General features: G+C 36.2%; 1 protein-coding gene across 1 annotated transcript; it reads right to left on the reverse strand.

Moving 5' to 3' along the window:
• Positions 1-3,267: 3,267 nt before the first annotated feature.
• On the reverse strand, positions 3,268-9,524 carry LOC581581 (charged multivesicular body protein 5). The gene is made up of 7 exons (XM_781570.5): positions 9,344-9,524; positions 7,767-7,871; positions 7,237-7,283; positions 6,730-6,895; positions 5,926-6,034; positions 4,898-5,010; positions 3,268-3,350 (listed from the first exon to the last, which is right to left on the reverse strand). Exons 1-7 carry the CDS (start codon positions 9,410-9,412, stop codon positions 3,300-3,302), a joined length of 660 nt encoding a protein of 219 aa, XP_786663.1. The 5' UTR covers positions 9,413-9,524; the 3' UTR covers positions 3,268-3,299.
• Positions 9,525-19,376: the final 9,852 nt, after the last annotated feature.

A 19,376-nucleotide genomic window follows, 5' to 3' on the forward strand; every position in this document is an offset into this window, starting at 1 on the left:
GAATGGAACGTGGACACTTATTGCAAAGGGACATGTGTCAAAATAAAAGCGGCACTTATAGGAGGTGTAACAGTGAAGGGGTCTTTTTACAAAGTAAAAGGGGCACTTTGAGGGTATTTGGAGCGCCGCCTCTGATCCGAAGGGTGGTGACTTATATATATCCCCCCCCCCCCGAGAAACCAGATCTTGCTTTCCTTAGGTACACAATATATACAAAATGTGCCCTACAGCAATTCCAGCCCCCCCCCCCAAAAAAAAACACTTGAATTTTCCGGCTTGTGACTCCTCTGAGCCCTCCCCCCCCCCCCCCCCCCCTCCTGCAGCCAGAGAATCATGGACCCGTCACTGTGGAAGTTCATACATCTGGGATTCCTGTTTTTCCTCGATCTATCTTCTCATTGTGTAATATGAAGACAATTCATAACATGATGATTATCGAGATGGCACTCCCTTGAATGCTGAGTTTGCCCACTTATATATATCCCTATGTCCATGGGTAGTCCTGATTTATGTATCGCAATCATCTAGATTAACAAAGACATAATTAAGACATTTGTCAATCAAGTTTTCCATTATACTTTGTGTAGATACACCTACATGAGAAAACAGAAATTCACAAGCACTCTGGTATTCTACAGTCTTGATTGTTAAATCTTACATCTTTATTTTATTATACTTAAGTTTGTTTCATGTACATTGCATGTGTAATAATTCACAAAATATGAGCTCATATACAAGCTATAAATAAACAAACTCAAATAGTACAAATCAATAGGGTGCTACATATCGAGGGCGTGGGGTATGAGTCTCTGACTCACAGTTCAAACCTATATCATTTTATCTTACTAATCAACAAAATAGTCAGCCAACAGTTTTTGATTAGAAGGAGGGTTGGGGGCAAGGGACCCCTTCTATAGAAAAGGGGCATCGATGGGAGAAAAAATAAAGAAGAAGAACGAGCAACAACAACAACAACAAAAAAAATTTAAATAAAAAAATCCCTTAACTCTTTCTTGGCCTCTGCTGACCAGTGGAACGAACAGATGACTGTCACATATGGGTTTTATCCCACGTTCATGTACAATTGTATAATGCACTCCAAACAATGATAGTTCATGGATTTGAACCATGGCAAGTAAAGAGTTAATAAAAGGATGGTGTATTCAGTACTACTTTATACAGAGTCTTACAGACATATCATGCATGCATGATGTCGTACTACTCATATTGGCTTATGACTGCATGTTCTTATACAGACATAAAACTACCACTACATTCATATTGACAAGTTATACAGAAAATATCATTCTTAGGAAAAATCACAACCTCATTCAATATAAAAAGATATCATGTACACAATTTCAATTACTATCCATCAATGAAAATATTATTTTCAAAGCTATTAATTGTTTAACAAAATGACTGGCAAAAACAACAAGAAGTTTAAATTACTTTAATAAATAATAAATGGAAACTTATACAGCAGGTGAATTTAAACAAAGTTTTTTTTTTCTTTTGCTAATGTTTTCTTTTTATTGCAAACAAAGGGCATTTTTCAAGTACATGTAACTGAATTAGGTACAAAATTATTAAACCATTACACACAAAAATAACAGAATTACACTGAGATATACTAGTCTGTTATTCTAAATATTGGTAATTATATCCAAATTATTATTTTTTCAATTTTATTAATGCCACGTCACAGAGCAATCATCAAGAATGATGTTATTTTGTTATTCCTGCATCATTGGTTACTTTAAAACATACCGATAACAAATAGGCTTAGTTGATCATGCACATCATGTCCCAATCAACAAAACACATTTTCCTCAGGCTCTATATATTTAGGGATACCGTGTAGCTATACTACTACAAATTCAATATATGAGCTTTAAATATCACTCCTAAAAAAGTATATTGCAAGTTTAAATACACTAGCAAATAGTGAGGCACCTGTACAGTCATGTCCTCATATAACATGGCCCACAGGGAAACCAAGACTGACTTGGGTTCTGTGCACGAGGGGTTTAGGTTATTCTCTATGTTCTTCATACTCAATTAATTGTTGGCCCATGCAATGCTGGGTAATGCTCTTTGAGGTTGATTTATACATTCTAGCCAGTTTGAAACTATTTCATAAAACTCAAACTCATATACTACATAATATATGATTGGAGTAATAACTTTTCATCAACGAACCTATAGGCAACTATCATTTATGCAACTGTTTATTAATTCATTTGCAAACAGCTTATACAATTTACTGTACCTTTATGACTTATGAGTGCATGATAAAATCTTATGTTCTACTTCTGTCATTACACGAAGAACACATTTCAGTTCACATTTTTCTTTCAGTACCATATGCCGTGGAACAGTGCATACCAATTATTCATACTCTGTTAAATTAAAAGCGAAGGGTCACTACATCACTTTCCTTTGTACAAGGTTTCATCTCATCTAACGTCTATGACTGCGGAAACAATAATACAGGTTTTTCAGTATTCTAAATAGCTGCTGTGCTGCCTTTTCTCACTTTGCTGCAGAGAACTTTAGAGCTAGAAGGAGCTTACTCAAAGTATTACACACAGAGTTCATGCCCTTCTGGCTCCAAACAGAAGATATGTCCACTGTCGATCTCCTGAATAAGGTACATTATATATCATACTCAAGAAAGAGTTATGAAAACATGTCTTAACCAGGCAAAGAGATGGGTTATAATTGACTCTCCTGCAAAAACAATGTTTGACAGTAGATGGCAGCCTTCCTCCTACACTGTATAGATCAGCACATGTGCAGATACAATACTGGGGAAGACGATAAGACAAGACTTTTCTTGGCTTCCATTGAGAATGTACAGCAGTGTCAACTAATTCCTTATTTTACTAAACTACTGTGCAGGTTTCATGATGGTTTGATGAGATCTAGATGTAGGCACCATCATAATCTGTTACTTATAGCTCATTGGTACCAAAACTATCATTTCTATTGGCCTTTCCAGTTCTTGACCCATAGTATTTGTATCGGAACTGGAAGTGCCTTTGCAAAATATACCCATGGCCGGTGCTGCCCTCTATGGCCAAATGCTGTAGTTGCGGTAGCGAGAACTGATAGTACATGTACCTCAACTTGGTTTCAATTTTTAACTACAATCTCAGAGAGCAAGAACATATATTACTAAGCAAGATAGACACTATTTTACAACCATATATAGCAACAAAAACACAACTATTTATATATAATTATAAAGTGAGATATAAGAAAATAGGAATTTAATGAAGAGTAGCTGCATGTTCTCATGTGGCAGCAATTTGTGGTAATCCAAATTCATCCACCAGAACCCCATCCTGAAAGAAAAAGGAGAAAAAAGTACATAAATTCCTTGTAAAAAAAAAAGACTGATTACACAGGTTTATTAAGAAATGCATGAGAAGATCAAAACAGCAACTGTTCCCGATTGTAAGCATATATGCAAACACAAGTACAGTCAAGTTTGAATAATACACTATCAAATTCTGTGAATTCTTACAACTCCAGATTTTTTGCTTCCCAGTGTCATAGTAATCTTCTAGTCTAATAGTCTTACACTACTAAAGAAAGAACCCAACTTGGTTACACAAGTCACTATTGTTTTTACAGAAAAGGCACTAACATGTTTTGAACAACAGAGTGTGTTGGCTAATCTTGCTTTATTGCAGCTACTGAAAACCAAAGAATTTGCCTGTCTTTAGTAACTGCTTTAAAGGGATTTTCAGATTAGGCCTTAGTTCTGATTAACTTGTTCAAATTAAAGATGACAAGGAATATAGATCATAGGTCACCATGCAAAACTGTACAAAACTGAGTTTAAAACCAGTGTGACTTCTAGTGCAACACAGCCGGTCTCTCAGCTTACAAGTACACAATATTTTCCTTTTTTCGGAGGGAAGTGATACAGAGCGTCCTATTATTTTGCACACTTCAGATGTGAAGCAGAAGAAGTACCGGGTACATTTTTACAAAGCCTACACAAACGCCATGCTTTTCTTGCTAATTAAATGTTATCAGACAGTCATTGAAATCACTGATATGCCACCATCACTAGCCATTGGACTAGGTCGGCACCACCCAAAAAGCAATGCCAAGTTAGCCAAAGAGTTGATATCGATACAAATATTTGTAAAAATTTGGTATTAACTATATGTTTGTAAACACCATTTTCACAATTTCTATGTAGGAATGTGAAATTTCTTATATTGTAACTCATTATTATGAATGAATAAATGAAAAATTAAAAATAAACTTGTGACAGTGAAGAATGTTAATAAAGGGAGTAGCCTTGGCAGATCAGTGACCTTTGCTTCTTCGTCACATCCACTTCAACACAGTGTACTCACCTTCTTTGTATCATCTATATTATTTAGTATTGATTTGTTGAAGGTCACTGACCTGCCAAGGCTACTCCCCATATTAACATTCGTCACTGTCACAAACTAAACCTATTTCATGTTTAGTTATTGCATTTTTTTCTAAAGAATGTAATCTTCTATAAAAAAACACATGAAGTTTAGGGCTATTTAGAGTTCTAGTGTTTATCCAGCACTTTCTCTCTTGAACCCATTTGCTACGCGATGTCACCTTGATCCAAATGTTGGGTTTTTCCCCGGCCCCCACACTCAGTGTTATTTAGGGGAATGCGTATGCATGTTCCCTCCTTTTGAAAACACCCCCCTAAGTCCGGTGTGTAAAGTCAATACAGGCTGGATTTGTGTGTACTACGAGCAGGACTTGAGTGCGTGAAAATTACCCCTTTACCGGACATTTTGGGAACACGCCTGCGGTCCCTCCAACCCCAGAGTGGGGGGGGGGGGGGGGGGGGGGGGTGGGGATTTTTCCTGACACCTGTCATTCTTACCTGTGTTGATTCAGCACCAGGCAATGCATCGGGTGCTGCAGGTGCATTAACGGCTTCATCCAGGTAAGATGTATCATCATCCATCAACATATCATCACCAAGGGCTTCCAGTTCTACAACAATTAAAAATAATTTGATTTCAATTATTTAAACATATTTGTGGCTTACACCTGGTAAATAAGATCGATTGATCGATCTGTATTAAAAAACAGGTCAGAAAAAATCTTGGAACCAGCGGGACTTGAACCTGCATCTACTGCTTGCCGGGCAGCGACTCTACCACCAGGACATCACTGGTCCATGGCACAGTCACGATGAACTAGAAACAAATACCCATGCTCTCAAATAGCCACAAATATGTTTAAATAATTGAAATTTCTCCAAGGAAGCATTACAATTTGATTTCAGTCAGTCAGTGTTGTATGATTGAATTGAAACAGTTATCAACCCGTGCTAATTAGGATCTTGTGAAAGACAGAGCGATACATTCATGTCTGTTAATCACTTGTCAGTTATCACAGCCAAATTTCATCTCTAGCATGTTCATGCCTAGTTTGAATTGGACCTCTAATCATTCAAAGACTCCTAAGAGTCCTAACACACATCATTATGGTAACAATCATTAACAGGTATATCATGCATATTAAAAACACACCAAAAATCTCATGAGCCATTGAATTGATTTGAATGAAATGAGCAGCTAATTCAATGATAAAGTATAATGCATAGTATAGTAATTTAGTACTGCTGTAAACATAATCTATACAAACATAATTTTCTCCAAGTAGCTCAAGAAGCATTGACATACCGTAGAAGGAAAGGAAAACACTCTTCACATGGACATATGTTTTGACAATCTGTAACAGAGTAAACATGGTGAAACATCTTCTTTTGGAGAGACTTGGTCTACTAAACAAGATAACACATAATTTCACCCACGTGTCTGTCATTATTATACATTTACGCAAACATTTTAGCTAAAATCTCACAAAGAAAAAGAAAAAAAGAAAAGAAAAAAAAAATCTTACCAGCTTCTAAATCATCCTCATCTACATCAGGTGTGGCATAACTCCTAGAGAGTGATTCTTGAACCTCATTGGCCTGTTCTAACATATCCTCCATCTCATCTTGAAGATCCTTCAGAAACACAAACAAATCAAAAAAGTTTGAGAAAGAAATTTTAAGGGCAGCATAGAGAGAGAGAGAGAGAAAGAGAGAGAGAGAGAGAGAGAGAGAGAGAGAGAGAGTGATTTCAGAATCGGCATACAACAAAAGAACTCCCACCCGTAGAGAAAAAGAGGTAACTAGCCTATTCACAAAGAGGTACTAATCTGAGCCCTTAACTAGATGATGTTATGTACCACTAATCTAAAAAAGCAATGCTTGTACAATTGTGGACAATAATAAGCCCAAGTACCCCACTAAAAGATATACCAGTAGTCATTGAAGCTATGGAGAATATACACATGAAGATAGAGATGAACCTATCATATTTAAAGTCAAAATAATACAGACGATAGAAATTGTATTTTTCTTTAAAAATCATTCAATTGTAAATGGTGACAAAGTTTTATGTGCCGGTAGATCAAGAACAAATGAAATTACTTAAGGGGCACAAATTCGCTACCAAAAGAATGCCAAGCAATTATTGATAAAGACTCTACGGACATTGTAATTTCAAAACGGTCACCGAGAGAAAAGAAAACTTCTCAATGAGTCACCAGCAAATGAGAGTCAAGCATCAAATAAAACAGGATAGAATTCCTTCTATCTAAAAACAAACTAGAATGTCACTTGTTCTCAAGTTGCGTGCCACAGATGATGGCTCTCACCTCAATTTCATCCAGGTCGACCTTCTTGAATTCCTTCTTCATTGATTTCACTCCTGTCTTCATGGCATCCACAGTGGCTTTAGTATCCTTCAGGGTCTGAGTGGCATAATTTGCTTGTTCCATGTTGAAAGACTGTTGCCTCATGTTGTCCAACTGAGATTCATACCTAGGGTTAGGAAAAAACAAACAATCGTGGAATAGTCAATTTCTGATCCTCTGTTATAATGGATAGGTTATCAATTCAAAGGTGGCAAAGTCATTTCTGGGATCACGTTGGCTTTAATTCGCTTCTTTCAAAACATTTGCTTGCTCTGAACTCTGCCATAAGTTCTCACAGAGATTTGTTGAATGTGCTGATATGGAGAAGCATAAAACACCAAACTACTTACATTTCTGCATTGAGATTAAAGTTCATTTTTCTCAATTAAAACATTCCAAAAACTTGAACGACTTATAAATCCTAAATAATGCTAATGGACCATGTGTACATGTAAACTGTATACTTACATTTTTCTCTGCTTCAAAACCCTAAGAGCCTTTTGCTTGACTGTATTCTGTCAACAAAACAACAAACAAAACATTTCTATATACATAATTGAAATACATAAATGAATATTTGGAATTTCAAATATCCGAAATTACATAGAAATTCAATATAAAGTGGAAATGTTTGTATCGTAGAAATGAAAGATTGGTTTCACTCAAATAGCTGATAAAATGTAAACTTATCCCCAAGTAGTTCCATAAATTGCATGCCATTTTTGATCAAAACCATTTTCTCCTTTTTGCTAAATGTATGTCACCTTTCATTCAAATGAATCCGAGTATAGGTCTATAACAACTTTCTCCTAACCAGTGATATCAATGTATGCATGAATACAAATTTACTGAGTTAACAACTGATTAATTTTTTTCTTTGAAAGTCTACAACACATACATGTACACATAAATAACATTCCTCTGTATGCTATATTTTGATAAAAAATAAATAACTCAACTAATGTAAGGATAATAAAAGGTTGAAATCTATCACTAACCTTTGCTGGTCCATCCCTCATACGCTTCATCTGATCTTTGTATTTCTTGAGTTCTACATCCAGCATAGAAATCTTCTTCTCTATTGAGCCTGCTCTACTGTCCACCTATAATGTATGAAATACATGTAAGACATGTGGTTAATGCACTTCAAGTGAACATTATGATCTTCTTGAACTTCAATGATGAACATTGGAAAGTTCAAAGCAAGAGATTTTGGCTTGCTGATATTTCTACATGCTTCATAATTCAAGGGATATTTCTCATTGGGAAAGCTCAGTTAAGTAATAACAATAAAAACATAATTTAAAAAATTGGTCAGTTACAATCTGCTTATTGTGATCTCTTACAATATTTCAAGTTGCCTCTCTTTTTACAGCTATGTACAAGTTCACATTTTGCCTCAGTGCAAAACTTTAACTATCATTTACCGGTAATTTTTTTAAATACAGCTTATAACTTTCCTTGAACCTGCACAGGAAAGACTGTAGTTCCAGGCATAGATCTTGATAACTTGGTTTCTTTCATTGCTCGTTTTCAATTTTCCTCCTCCTTCTTCTGTATCATCATTTCTAGACTTGTTTTTCTCCACCGACTTGTTCACATAATCATCTTAGAACTACATGTACTTCTTATATTCCATCTTTTCAATCACAAAATTCTTTTCTTCCTCCAATGCATCCTCACCTTCTGTCTCCTGTTTTTATTCAATGCTACTTCATCATCTACTACATCCATTTCATTATTACCACCCCTTTTTCTTGTTTTATCCTTATTTCAGATCATATTCAACAATCTTCAGTATTCTTCATATTTTCTGATCTTCATAGCTAGAGCAAAAGGATGCATGTTACAAACCTGACATCCGGGGCCTACCAAATTTCAATGTTTCTCTCTCTCTCTCTCTCTCTCTCTTGTACTTCTGCTACTTTTCAGCTCATTCTTTTTTTCTTCATTTTCTTATTCTGCTCCTTCTCTCTTTACTCCTCATTCCTCAACCTTCTCCACCATCTATTCTGAATACTACTATTATTCGTCCTCCTGCTCCCATCATATTTACATCTTCCTACCTTCCTCCTGTTCTTCTATTTTCTTTTCACCTTCTTCTCTATCACTTCTTCCTCTTCCTCTCTTTTATCCTCTTTCATCCTCTTTTTTTGTTGTTTCACACGTCCACTTCCCATCCTTTTTTTTTATCCTTCCTTGGCCTTGTTTCCTCTTTCTCCTCCTCCTCATTCTTCTTCTTCTTTTTCTTCCTTTTCACTTTCAGCTTCTTCTGCACTGCTTCTCCTTCTTGAACTGAAGTTCTTCTTCTCTTTTTCTTCTCCTCATCTTCCTTCTTCTTCCTCCTCTTCCTATTCTTATGTAGCTTAATTTCCTTAACCAATACGATAACTGCGTACCGGTAGTCATACACAGGGCACAGTCTAGGCTAGGGTCTACGTACGTTCATTTCCTGTAAGTGGTAAGTAAACACAGACTATAGTTTGCCTTACAAGAATACCAGTAGGTGGGACTGAAGACAGAAAACTACATTAAAGTAGAAATCTAATAGTAATACACCATCCATTCTACTCACATTTGATATGCAGTCTGTAAGATTTGGGGGAGGTTCCTTCGGTTTTCCTTTTCCAAATAGCCTGTTCATGTTGATTGATGTTTAGGTTACTTCACCAGATGAAAATGCAAGAAGTTACGAGCCGTCTACACAAAGACAAAACAAAATATTCTAAGTGAGCTGATCGATCGAAGATCTCATTGACTTCTTTTTTTTCCTCCAAAGATAATGAATTATCTAAAAACTTTAAAACATTCAATAATTAATTTTGAACGTGATATGATATTCCCCTATTTTAATAAATGGTTACAATCATGATAGAAATAATTATTTGGTCAAATATCAGACTGCATCTCTGTCATCGGTTACAAAAAATTAAACCCAAAACAATGATGACATCATTGTTTCTATTTCTGGAAATTGATAGAGGGATGACAGGCAGTCACGCCAGTCTGTGATCACCAGTCATTCATCGCCAAATACAGCCCCCCCCCCCCCCCGACCCCGAAGTACAAATGCTAGCCGTAAAAATAGTCAGACGTACAATTTCAGAGATACAAAATGGACTCATAATTATTTCATAAATGAAATACTTAGATCATTCATTAGAATCTAGTATGTCCCATTGATCTGATGGTATCACGGAATTTTGTACACCAGTATTTAGACAACTAATCGCCCTCCTTGTCTTATGATATTTTTTTGGTGGAAAAAAATAATCTCATTAAAATATCGTTATGTTGTCCCACCGAATTTCATAAGGTATTACCTACAAGATGCTACTTTGATATACATTGTTTCATGAAATGATGTTTTATAACATGATTTTACTAATTCCATTATTTATTTATTTTTACTAATGACGTTCTGCCAGGATACCGCAGATAGGCCTACACGTAGGCCTGTAATTATTTGCGCTGTGCTGATCTGAGCGTTTTTTGATGGGGGTACACCCATAAACTTGAACAAAATTAAAGGAAATAGAAGAAAAAGTGTGGTAAGAAAAGAAGAAGAAAAAAGCATTTTCTTTTTTCTTTTTTTTAATAAGAGGTTGTCATTATACTTTCTTAATGTTCCTACGACCATCTGCGTTAAACAAAAAAATTCTCATATAAAAAAAAAACATTTTGATATAACTTACCAAAGATTTTTAGGTGCACCATACAATGTTTACAATGTATTTTTTGTTCATCTTATCAATACTAATTACTATTAGCAGTGTTGCAATGCATACTTTTATCTTTTTATCGTCAATTCGTATGTAATTGTTAATTGTTGGCAAGATCCCCCCTCTCTCTTCTCCCTTAATTCTTAACCTCTTGTTGCGCTCTCTCGCTCTCGCTCTCTCTCTCTCCTTCTTCCTCTTTCTCTCTCTCTCTCTCTCTCCTTCTTCCTCTTTCTCTCTCTCTCTCTCTCTCTCTCTCTCTCTCTCTCCCTCTTCCTATTTCACTTTCTTTCTCTCTCTCTCTCTCTCTCTCTCCCTCTTTCTCTCTCTCTCTCTCTCTCTCTCTTTCCATTCTCTCTTCCTCACTTTGAATTCATATTTTATTTAAGTACATATTTCCCTTTTCCTTCTTGTTCGTATTTTTGCATTTATTTACATTATTTTGGTACAAAATTAAGGATAAACATGTGACATAATAATACGTGTACTTATAATTGCGTAAATGATACCGTTTTAAATTGTACACTCGTTTTTGAAATGCAAGTGTGCAATTCAGTATGATTCAATAAATACCATACCATACCATTTTCACTTATTTAACATGGGAAACTTGGGGTAAAAGTTAGAGTTAGATTTTAAAGATTTAAGACTCTATCGACCCCTTCAATCAAGGGTATGAGAGCACAGTGTATCTACAATACAATTACAGAAAGGTATATAAAACATAGTAAGATATAATAATAAAATACATAGACATGATATATACATTTTTATATTTCTAAAACACAATAAACATGAGCTAAAGACTAAGTTTACACTATACAATTTATAATTAATTTCTTATAAGTCCACAATATCGTGGTTTAAATATTATGAGAGAGAGAGAGAGAGAGCGAGGTACAGGTTGACCATGTTGTGTGGTATTCTCAAAAGCGGACTAACTTTAGTCCACTAATGGTTATCCTCCGACTAAGTATGGAATGAAAAGTGTCCATATAAATATTTTGTGGAATAATTTAATCTGTAATAACATAATTAATAAGCAACGAGTATAACTATGAAATAATTATGTTATCATGGTAATTTAGGGACATATCAAATTATGTTAAAATGTCTTCATAATGGACACTTGGAATTCCATACTTAGTCGGAGGATTAAAGTTAGTCCGCTTTCGAGAATACCAACCATAGTTATCATTTTGATAATTTATACATCTTTCCCATTGTTTTCATTTCCCTATGTACATTCACTACATTGATTACGTGCAGAGAATGGGGGGGGGGGGGGGCCGGGGGGGTAGGACAGAGAGAAGTTTTCCCCTTTCTTTTTGTATGTATACAATTTCATTGGAGTTTACATAATAATGATTATGACTGTTTATGTCATATCTTGTCATGTTACCATTTCTTGTCACGTTAAGTTATCTTGACAATGGGCGCAAAAAACCCAAAATAAACCAACAAACAAAAATATGAAATTGACACGCGTATCGATATGCCTCACGGTGCCCTCTTCAACATCAGCCGGTACTCGATACTGGCAGTCGGTCGATTCGAAAAAAAGTAACGGCAGGGCTTGGGGGTTGGGTGGAAATGTTAACAACCATGTAGCGCAGTGATCTTTTTAGGTCTAAAATACTCTCCTCGAAAAAAAGAGGATAACAAATGATTCCATTCGATAGTAAAGTATAATAGCCTACACATATTGTTGCTCCTATCGCAAAAATTTATTGTTACCCGACATTTAGTTACCCCTGACATTCTTGACATTTCCGACATTTCAGTTATACACCGAAACTAGGGGGCGGCATGCAAGTTGCCCGAATCATCATCTCGTATATGATATGGAAATAACAGAGATATGTCATTTTTTCTTGCTCCCTTTATATAATGAATTGACTAGTTCGCTCGAAAAATTTAGAAACAGGACAATTATTATTACCTGGCAACAGGATGAGATGCCCGATCTTTATATATCTCACATTCGGCTATCGAGGCCCGGTATCGTCCGATTATTATTTGCAGTGTATTTGGAGAACAAAATGAAATTTTACCTGGTGAGTGTGTCAATGCTTATTGCTTGCACGGTAGCCATTAGAGTCAATTGAATATATTATCCACGATCCTGAAACCTAACCGCGAAGCCCTATAACCCTAAAGTAAGTTACTACCCTAACCCTAACACATTTCCTTCATTATAATTTCAAGTTTTTCTCCTTAACCTTAGTTTTAGTTATCGTCATATAATTATTCGTATCATTATTAGTATTATTACAACTTTTTATTACCATCAGTATCATCCCGTATTTTTCATTATTTGTTATTATTATCATTTTTGTTATCATTGCAATGACGAACCTTCGTCATTGCCTTGTTATTGTTGTTGTTATTATCATGCAGTAGTGAGTATAGTCACCATGCATCAGTCCTGCCATGCATCATCATCATTATCCTGATCTTTATCATTTGTATTATTATTATCACTTTTAATTATTATCGTCATCATCATTATCATTACCAATTAATATTATTATTAACTTGATAATCAGTATCATAATCATTTATCGTCATCATCATTATTGTTACCATCTTATTTCCTTCATTTTCATTTCAGATAAATACGGGTTACTCAGGGCATTGTCAGCTATGTAATCTTCTGAAAGCGGGATATCAAACATTCGCTTACACAGGGCTTGTAATAAATGGATTCCGCATCTAAGAGGGCCCTTTGAAGCAGTCCGTTGCACCGAGAGTCTTTTTTCCCCCTATCATAATCCCGTTAATCCCCCACTCGGACCGCACAGCTCGTAAATCTCACTCCCGAAACTGAGTGACATAGGGCTCGCGAAATGCATTGTTGGAAATACACATCGGCTGCTATCGACAAAAATGGCGGCGTACAGTAGGGAAGAGTATTTGGTAGGCGACGATTTAGACTTTCTGACTGATTTTGAGGAAGATTTTCTTGAGCCTGGTGTATGGGAAGTTGGAGACCAATACAAGTTATGCACGTGTGAAATTCCATCAACGGAAAATCTTATTCGTTGCAGCGAACCAGAATGTACGGTTAAATGGTTTCATCGTGAATGCGTAGGCCGCTCCATGTAAATAGGCAGCATTTGAATACATGAATAGTCAATACACTCACAACATACAGTACAAATGCACATAATCATCCCGATGCGGTTGATCGGCAAGTTTGACAGTAGACTCACAATTTTAATTTTTAAATTATTCTTTCTAACATCAGAAAGTTGAACAAATTGTATTTTAATGCGCTTTAGGTGTCATCAATCGTCACTATAGTACTGCCTTTGAATGAAATCAGTTGAGTTTTGTACAGTGGTGTTTGAAATGTTGAGAATCAATAGCACAACTTTCAATACACGGCCAGGGTAGAAATGCAGCTATGTGTGTTTCCACCAACAACATCCAGCATGTACAGCCCAGCGAGCACGGCGGCTTTCGCGTCGCCGGCCCGTACTCGGGGTGAAAAGTGGTGATGAATTGACAACTTCTAACCCTCATTAAACCAAATGCGCAATTATACAACACAGTTTCATTTAGTTATTTTAAGAGATAAACTTATGGACTACCTTCCTAGCTATGTAAAAATTTCGGAAACTTTCGGAAAATGTCAATAATTAGAAGAGAACGTGATGATGATGAGAAACTTGCATTCACTCTAACTCACGATTTCCTTGGTCGATTTCGCTGGTTCAGATGGCTACGTCTTCAGAAGAGTTATCCGAGCACAGCGAAAGCATTTGATAACCAATAGCAGGTTGCCTTGTGCCATAAGTTGTCGATTTTGTATTTTTGTCTGTTATAGCTATATACATCTTCAATGAGTATGACGTCATTTTCTCGGTGACTCGCATGGCTTCAAAGCCTTTTTTTTACGACCAAGTGTTTGGAGAGCTTAGGGAAGCAGGCCGCGTTGCGTAACACTTCGTAACATTTGGATCGCCAGAGGGCATCTGTGGTCTGATAAGGGCGGCTGTTGATGGATTTGATGGCTGAAGAGGGTTACATTACTTGTTGTTAAGCCAAGTTAATCTTGAATATCTTTCCCTCGGGAAATTCTTTCGAGACGGAATCTCCATTTAAAGTCTCACCTCCCTGGCTTACATAGTTATAACCGGAGGCCTGGAATTACACAGGCCTACAACGTAGTACAATATATTTCAAATTTGGCGCTTACAATATTCCCGCTTGTCAAATCATGTATGCATAATGCCCACGATAACTCCTCATGATTTTGCATGCGCAACGATCGTACGCTTCTACACTGGAACTATGTTTTTATTTCTCAATGTTTTCACATAAAGCTCCCGAAATACATCCAGAAACGAAATTATTTGTTTGAGTCTCAGAATAAACAAGAATAGGCCTATATACAATTATGTCGCAGAATGGGAATCCAACTGATTTCAACGAGATTCAGTGCGAACGATTTGCCGCCGTGCGTGCATGTTGTATGTAAATACGAGTAGGGGGTAGCGCTAATCGCACAATAAGTGTACCCCCGATAGGCCATATTGCCTTCGCGCCCTACATCGTGAAACTGAACGACCAGTTCGGCGTTAAAGTCGCACTGCGGATTTTCCGTTGATCGTTATGTTTCGCTTTATGTGGACCGAGGTTATTCATGATATAGACACTCATCAAGTAAACTTAAAGGTGTTGACACTTTCTTTTGATAAAGCGATTTGGAGAAGTGTCGAATGTGACATGATTTTTTACAATTTTACACCTAAAGCGGCTATGGCTCAGGGGGAAAGGGGGGGGAGGTCGGTGCATGGCGCGGGAAACAGGAAGAATTTCAGCTCGAGACTGAGACCTGGTGTCCGATTTTATTATGAAAAGGGGCAAGAATGGCGAATTGTCAACTGAAAATGGAAAACATTTTAGGCGGCAATATCTTTTTTAAGCATTTTAAGCGCCATTCTTCATATAAATCATGGAAGTCATAACGGTCGGTTATTGCATGAGCTGTCTGAACGTCTCTTTTTAAAACGGATGTAACAATACAATAATTACGTTCCTGGTAGTGTACGTCACGTGACTTTTGGTGAATAACATGTTTCTTTTGATATCCGGTATGATGTCCCTAATATAACTGGCTATTCCTGATTTTGATATGCGTATCAACTCAACAACAACTACGGAAGTTTCGGTGTTGATTCATTAAAAGTTTAATACAATGCAACTACTTTTTTTAATGTATATCGATTGTTTCAATTTTCTGTGTAATAACATGACTTTGTGGAAATGTTTAAATCATAACAAAATTATTACATTTCTTTAAAAGAAAGTTTAAATGTATTCCATGGAATAAACAAATACTGTAGTCCGTGTAAAGTTAATGTGTTTTTTTTAATTCTTTATCGTGACCTTGACTCGTTTGAGTTTGGGTGAGTTTCAATGAATTAAATTATACAAGATCGCTTAGACTTTCGAGAAACCAACTTGAGGGCACTTAATAACCCACTGTATGATCCAATTGCACCGTGTTTAGATTCCGTAATGATGTACGCACATCAATATTTTCAGGTGATTAAAAATTCATTGAAACAGATCCCCCAAATTTTCGAAGAGATATCAATTATATTAATATCAAAATCTAAATAAACATCGTCTTGACTATCTAGGTCCTATATAATGATCAGAATGACAGCAAACGAAGTTTTAGTGCATTTCCCGGATTTCGGTCAGAACAAATTCCGAATCGGCTTCAAATCGTATAGTAATTGATCGCGCTATGGCCTTCCGTTACTACAATTCTGAGCCTATTTACCTTCTCCTCCTCCATAAGTTTGAAATCCTTTGCAATTTAGATTGTTATTATTCATATCAGGGGGGCGTTTCGTGAAACAATAAATAGTCGGTGGTTTTCAACGACCAATATCATGTTCACCGACAATTTAGTCAGCGCTGACTAAGTTTGACCAATCACGGGCCTGGAAAATAGTCGGTGACAAAAGAATTGTCGGTGAACATGAGTTAGTCGGTGAAAACCACCGACTGATTTATTGTTTCATGAAACGCCCCTAGTTCCTCAATTATTTTACATGCTTGAGTGTAAAGGCCTACACCAAAATATGCTACGAGTATTCCATATTCTTCCAAAATCGGATCGCAATCGAATCTAGTGTGCATAATAATTTATGCGCTGGTCCTAAGATTGACGTTCAAAATATGTCTTCGCTATCGCTTTCCAGATAACAGCGTACTTTCTCTTTAAAGGTTTGGCTATTTGATGATACATTGTATAGCTTTATAGTATATTAGGCCTAATACACTAGTAGCCTAAATTTGATTTGATGTTAGAAACCTTGTTTGCAGATAATATCAATGGCGTACCCAGAACGTGATGATTGGATTGGAGGGGCGTACTCCTTTTCTATTTCAATGGGTATGTCAGTGATTTTACAAACAAATAGGAACACTGAATATTAGGTTACAAGCCGCACTTTACTAGATAATACCTCTGCGATTTTCGTGGCTATAATGATCATTGAATGTCAAAGTTCTAAACTGCAGCCTACGATACCGATAATGACGTGGGAGTATATAAATATACCTGATAGTGAACATTCTGAAGGAAACAAGATTATCAGGTAAGTTTTCTTTTCCCCGCATGGAAAAGCTTCATTAAAAAAAAAAAACGCATTACAAACAGCAAAATAACTACTGCTTATAATAATGCTGTCAAGATGTGGATAATTATTATGCTTTAATAATAAATAATGTATGTAAATTCCTTTTCATAGAATGGTGATATAAGTAACTGATGATAATGATGATGATGATAATAATAATATCAATGATAATAATAATGATAATGATAATAAAAATGATTAATAAAAACAATGATGATAATATTAATGAATAACAAATAATAAAATGATTATGATAATAATGATGATAATGAATATGACCACTCGTAGACCACAATAATGTTAAATACTCTTTAAGCAATTCACGAGCCTCCCCACAGCAACAAGGTTTGGGGCCGGGGGGGGGGGCGGGCGGGGGTGGTCGGCGATAATAGAGCGTCGCGTCGAAACAAAACACAACAAGGTGTTGATGTTGATGTTGTTTCTGTCGAGTCGAGCATTGCTCATTAAAGGCGTATTACATTTTTTTTTTAAATCTGCAACAATTTATTGTGACATTAATTTTGTTTACGATGTATTATTCAAAGTTGGCTAGAAAAGGCATGGTTTGAAGAATATCACAAAATATCAAAATGCTTCCTTTATAGGCCTTTAAATTATTTGTTGTAAGTATTGCCTCGTATTTGTACATAATTATGAGAAAGTAGTTTAATTAAGAGTAATATCATCTAAGCCTGTATTTTGTTTATGATTTTCATCTTTTCAAATAACAGGCTTTTAATGGTAAAGAAGCCTTTAAAAAAATGAAAATACGGTCCAGGATAAAGCTCACAAAACATACAAAACGTATACTACTAAAAATATCGGGAACATAATTTTGTCTGGCCGGACACTAGATTAGATTTTCGCTTTAAACGCAATATACTTGGGAGAGAAGTATTTTACAATAATTAGCCTTTAATTTCTAGTCAGTTATCACTGCCGGACAAAAATGAATGTAAGTATTAAGCGCAAGAGTAATTTTGTTAAGAAGCCATGTGATATGTACAGGGGGGGCACAGTGCCCACACTTTTTCAAGTGCCCAAAAAGTTCCCCATTTTTACCATATAAAAGTACCCCTTTAAATTTGTAAGAAGTGTCCCTCTTTACAAAGAAATATTGCCCCTTTTACTTTGACAAGTGCCCCTATCACTTTGTAAAAGTGCCCCTTCCCCTTTTCACCTCTGATAAGTGCCCTTTTATTTTTGACGCGGCCTATTTTCCTTCGACAAGTTCCCATTTCCCTTTGCAATAAGTGTCCATTTTCCTCTCTCATAAGTGCCCTTTTTAATCTCTAGTAAGTGCCCCTTTTCAAGTACGAGAAGTGCCTCTTTTCACTTTTGATAAGTGCCCCCTTCACCCCTGATGATTGTCCTTTACAAAAATGAGAGGTGCCCCATTTATTTTGACAAGTGCCCCTTTTCCTTTTTAAGAAGTGCCACTTTTTCTGTTAATGATTACCGCTTTTTAACTCGGATAAGCGCGCCTTCTATTTTCATATCTGTCACTTTTACTTTCCACAATATTATTGTCCCTTTTCCTTGAGATAAGTGCCCCAATTTAGACAAAAGAGACTTTTGCCCTTCTCGTAAATGTCCCTTTTACATTATGAAAAGTATCCCTTTTTAGGTGCGATAAGTGCCCTTTTTCACCTCTGATAATTTCCCTTTTAACTTTGATACGTCGTGCTGGGCCCTTTTTCCTTTCTAGTAAGGTCCTATCCACCTTATCATAAATGCCCCCTTTCAACTCTTATAAATGCCCTTATCAGAATTTAATGGGTGTCCTGTTTTCGTCGACAAACGCCCATTTCCCATTCTCATAAGTGCCCTTTTTCATCTCTGGTAAGTACCTCTTTTCAGAAGTGCCCCATTTTCACATGTAATAATTACCCTTTGTACGTTGACATGACTGTGGTCCTATTCTTTTCTAAAATGTATCCTATCCCTTTCGATAATGTCCCATTTTCCTCTCTTCATTAAACGTGCCCCTAATATAAAGCGACTAAGAGCAATTTCCCCGGAAGCTCACTCGCTACGCTCGCTCGCATTCATAGATAATTATAATTGTGTTACTTAGTAAAGGTATTTTCACTTTCCGTTATGATAATGTGCTTATAAATGCATTAGGATTGGGGTTTTCCCTCTTTATAAGATTTAATTTTTCTCACTGCGACTCCCCACAAATCTTGAAAAATTTTCCTCGCTCGCTTCGCTCGCTCATGAT

The sequence above is a fragment of the Strongylocentrotus purpuratus genome, unplaced genomic scaffold (assembly GCF_000002235.5).
Source record: "Strongylocentrotus purpuratus isolate Spur 01 unplaced genomic scaffold, Spur_5.0 spur5_scaffold_6, whole genome shotgun sequence".
NCBI lineage: Eukaryota > Metazoa > Echinodermata > Echinoidea > Camarodonta > Strongylocentrotidae > Strongylocentrotus > Strongylocentrotus purpuratus.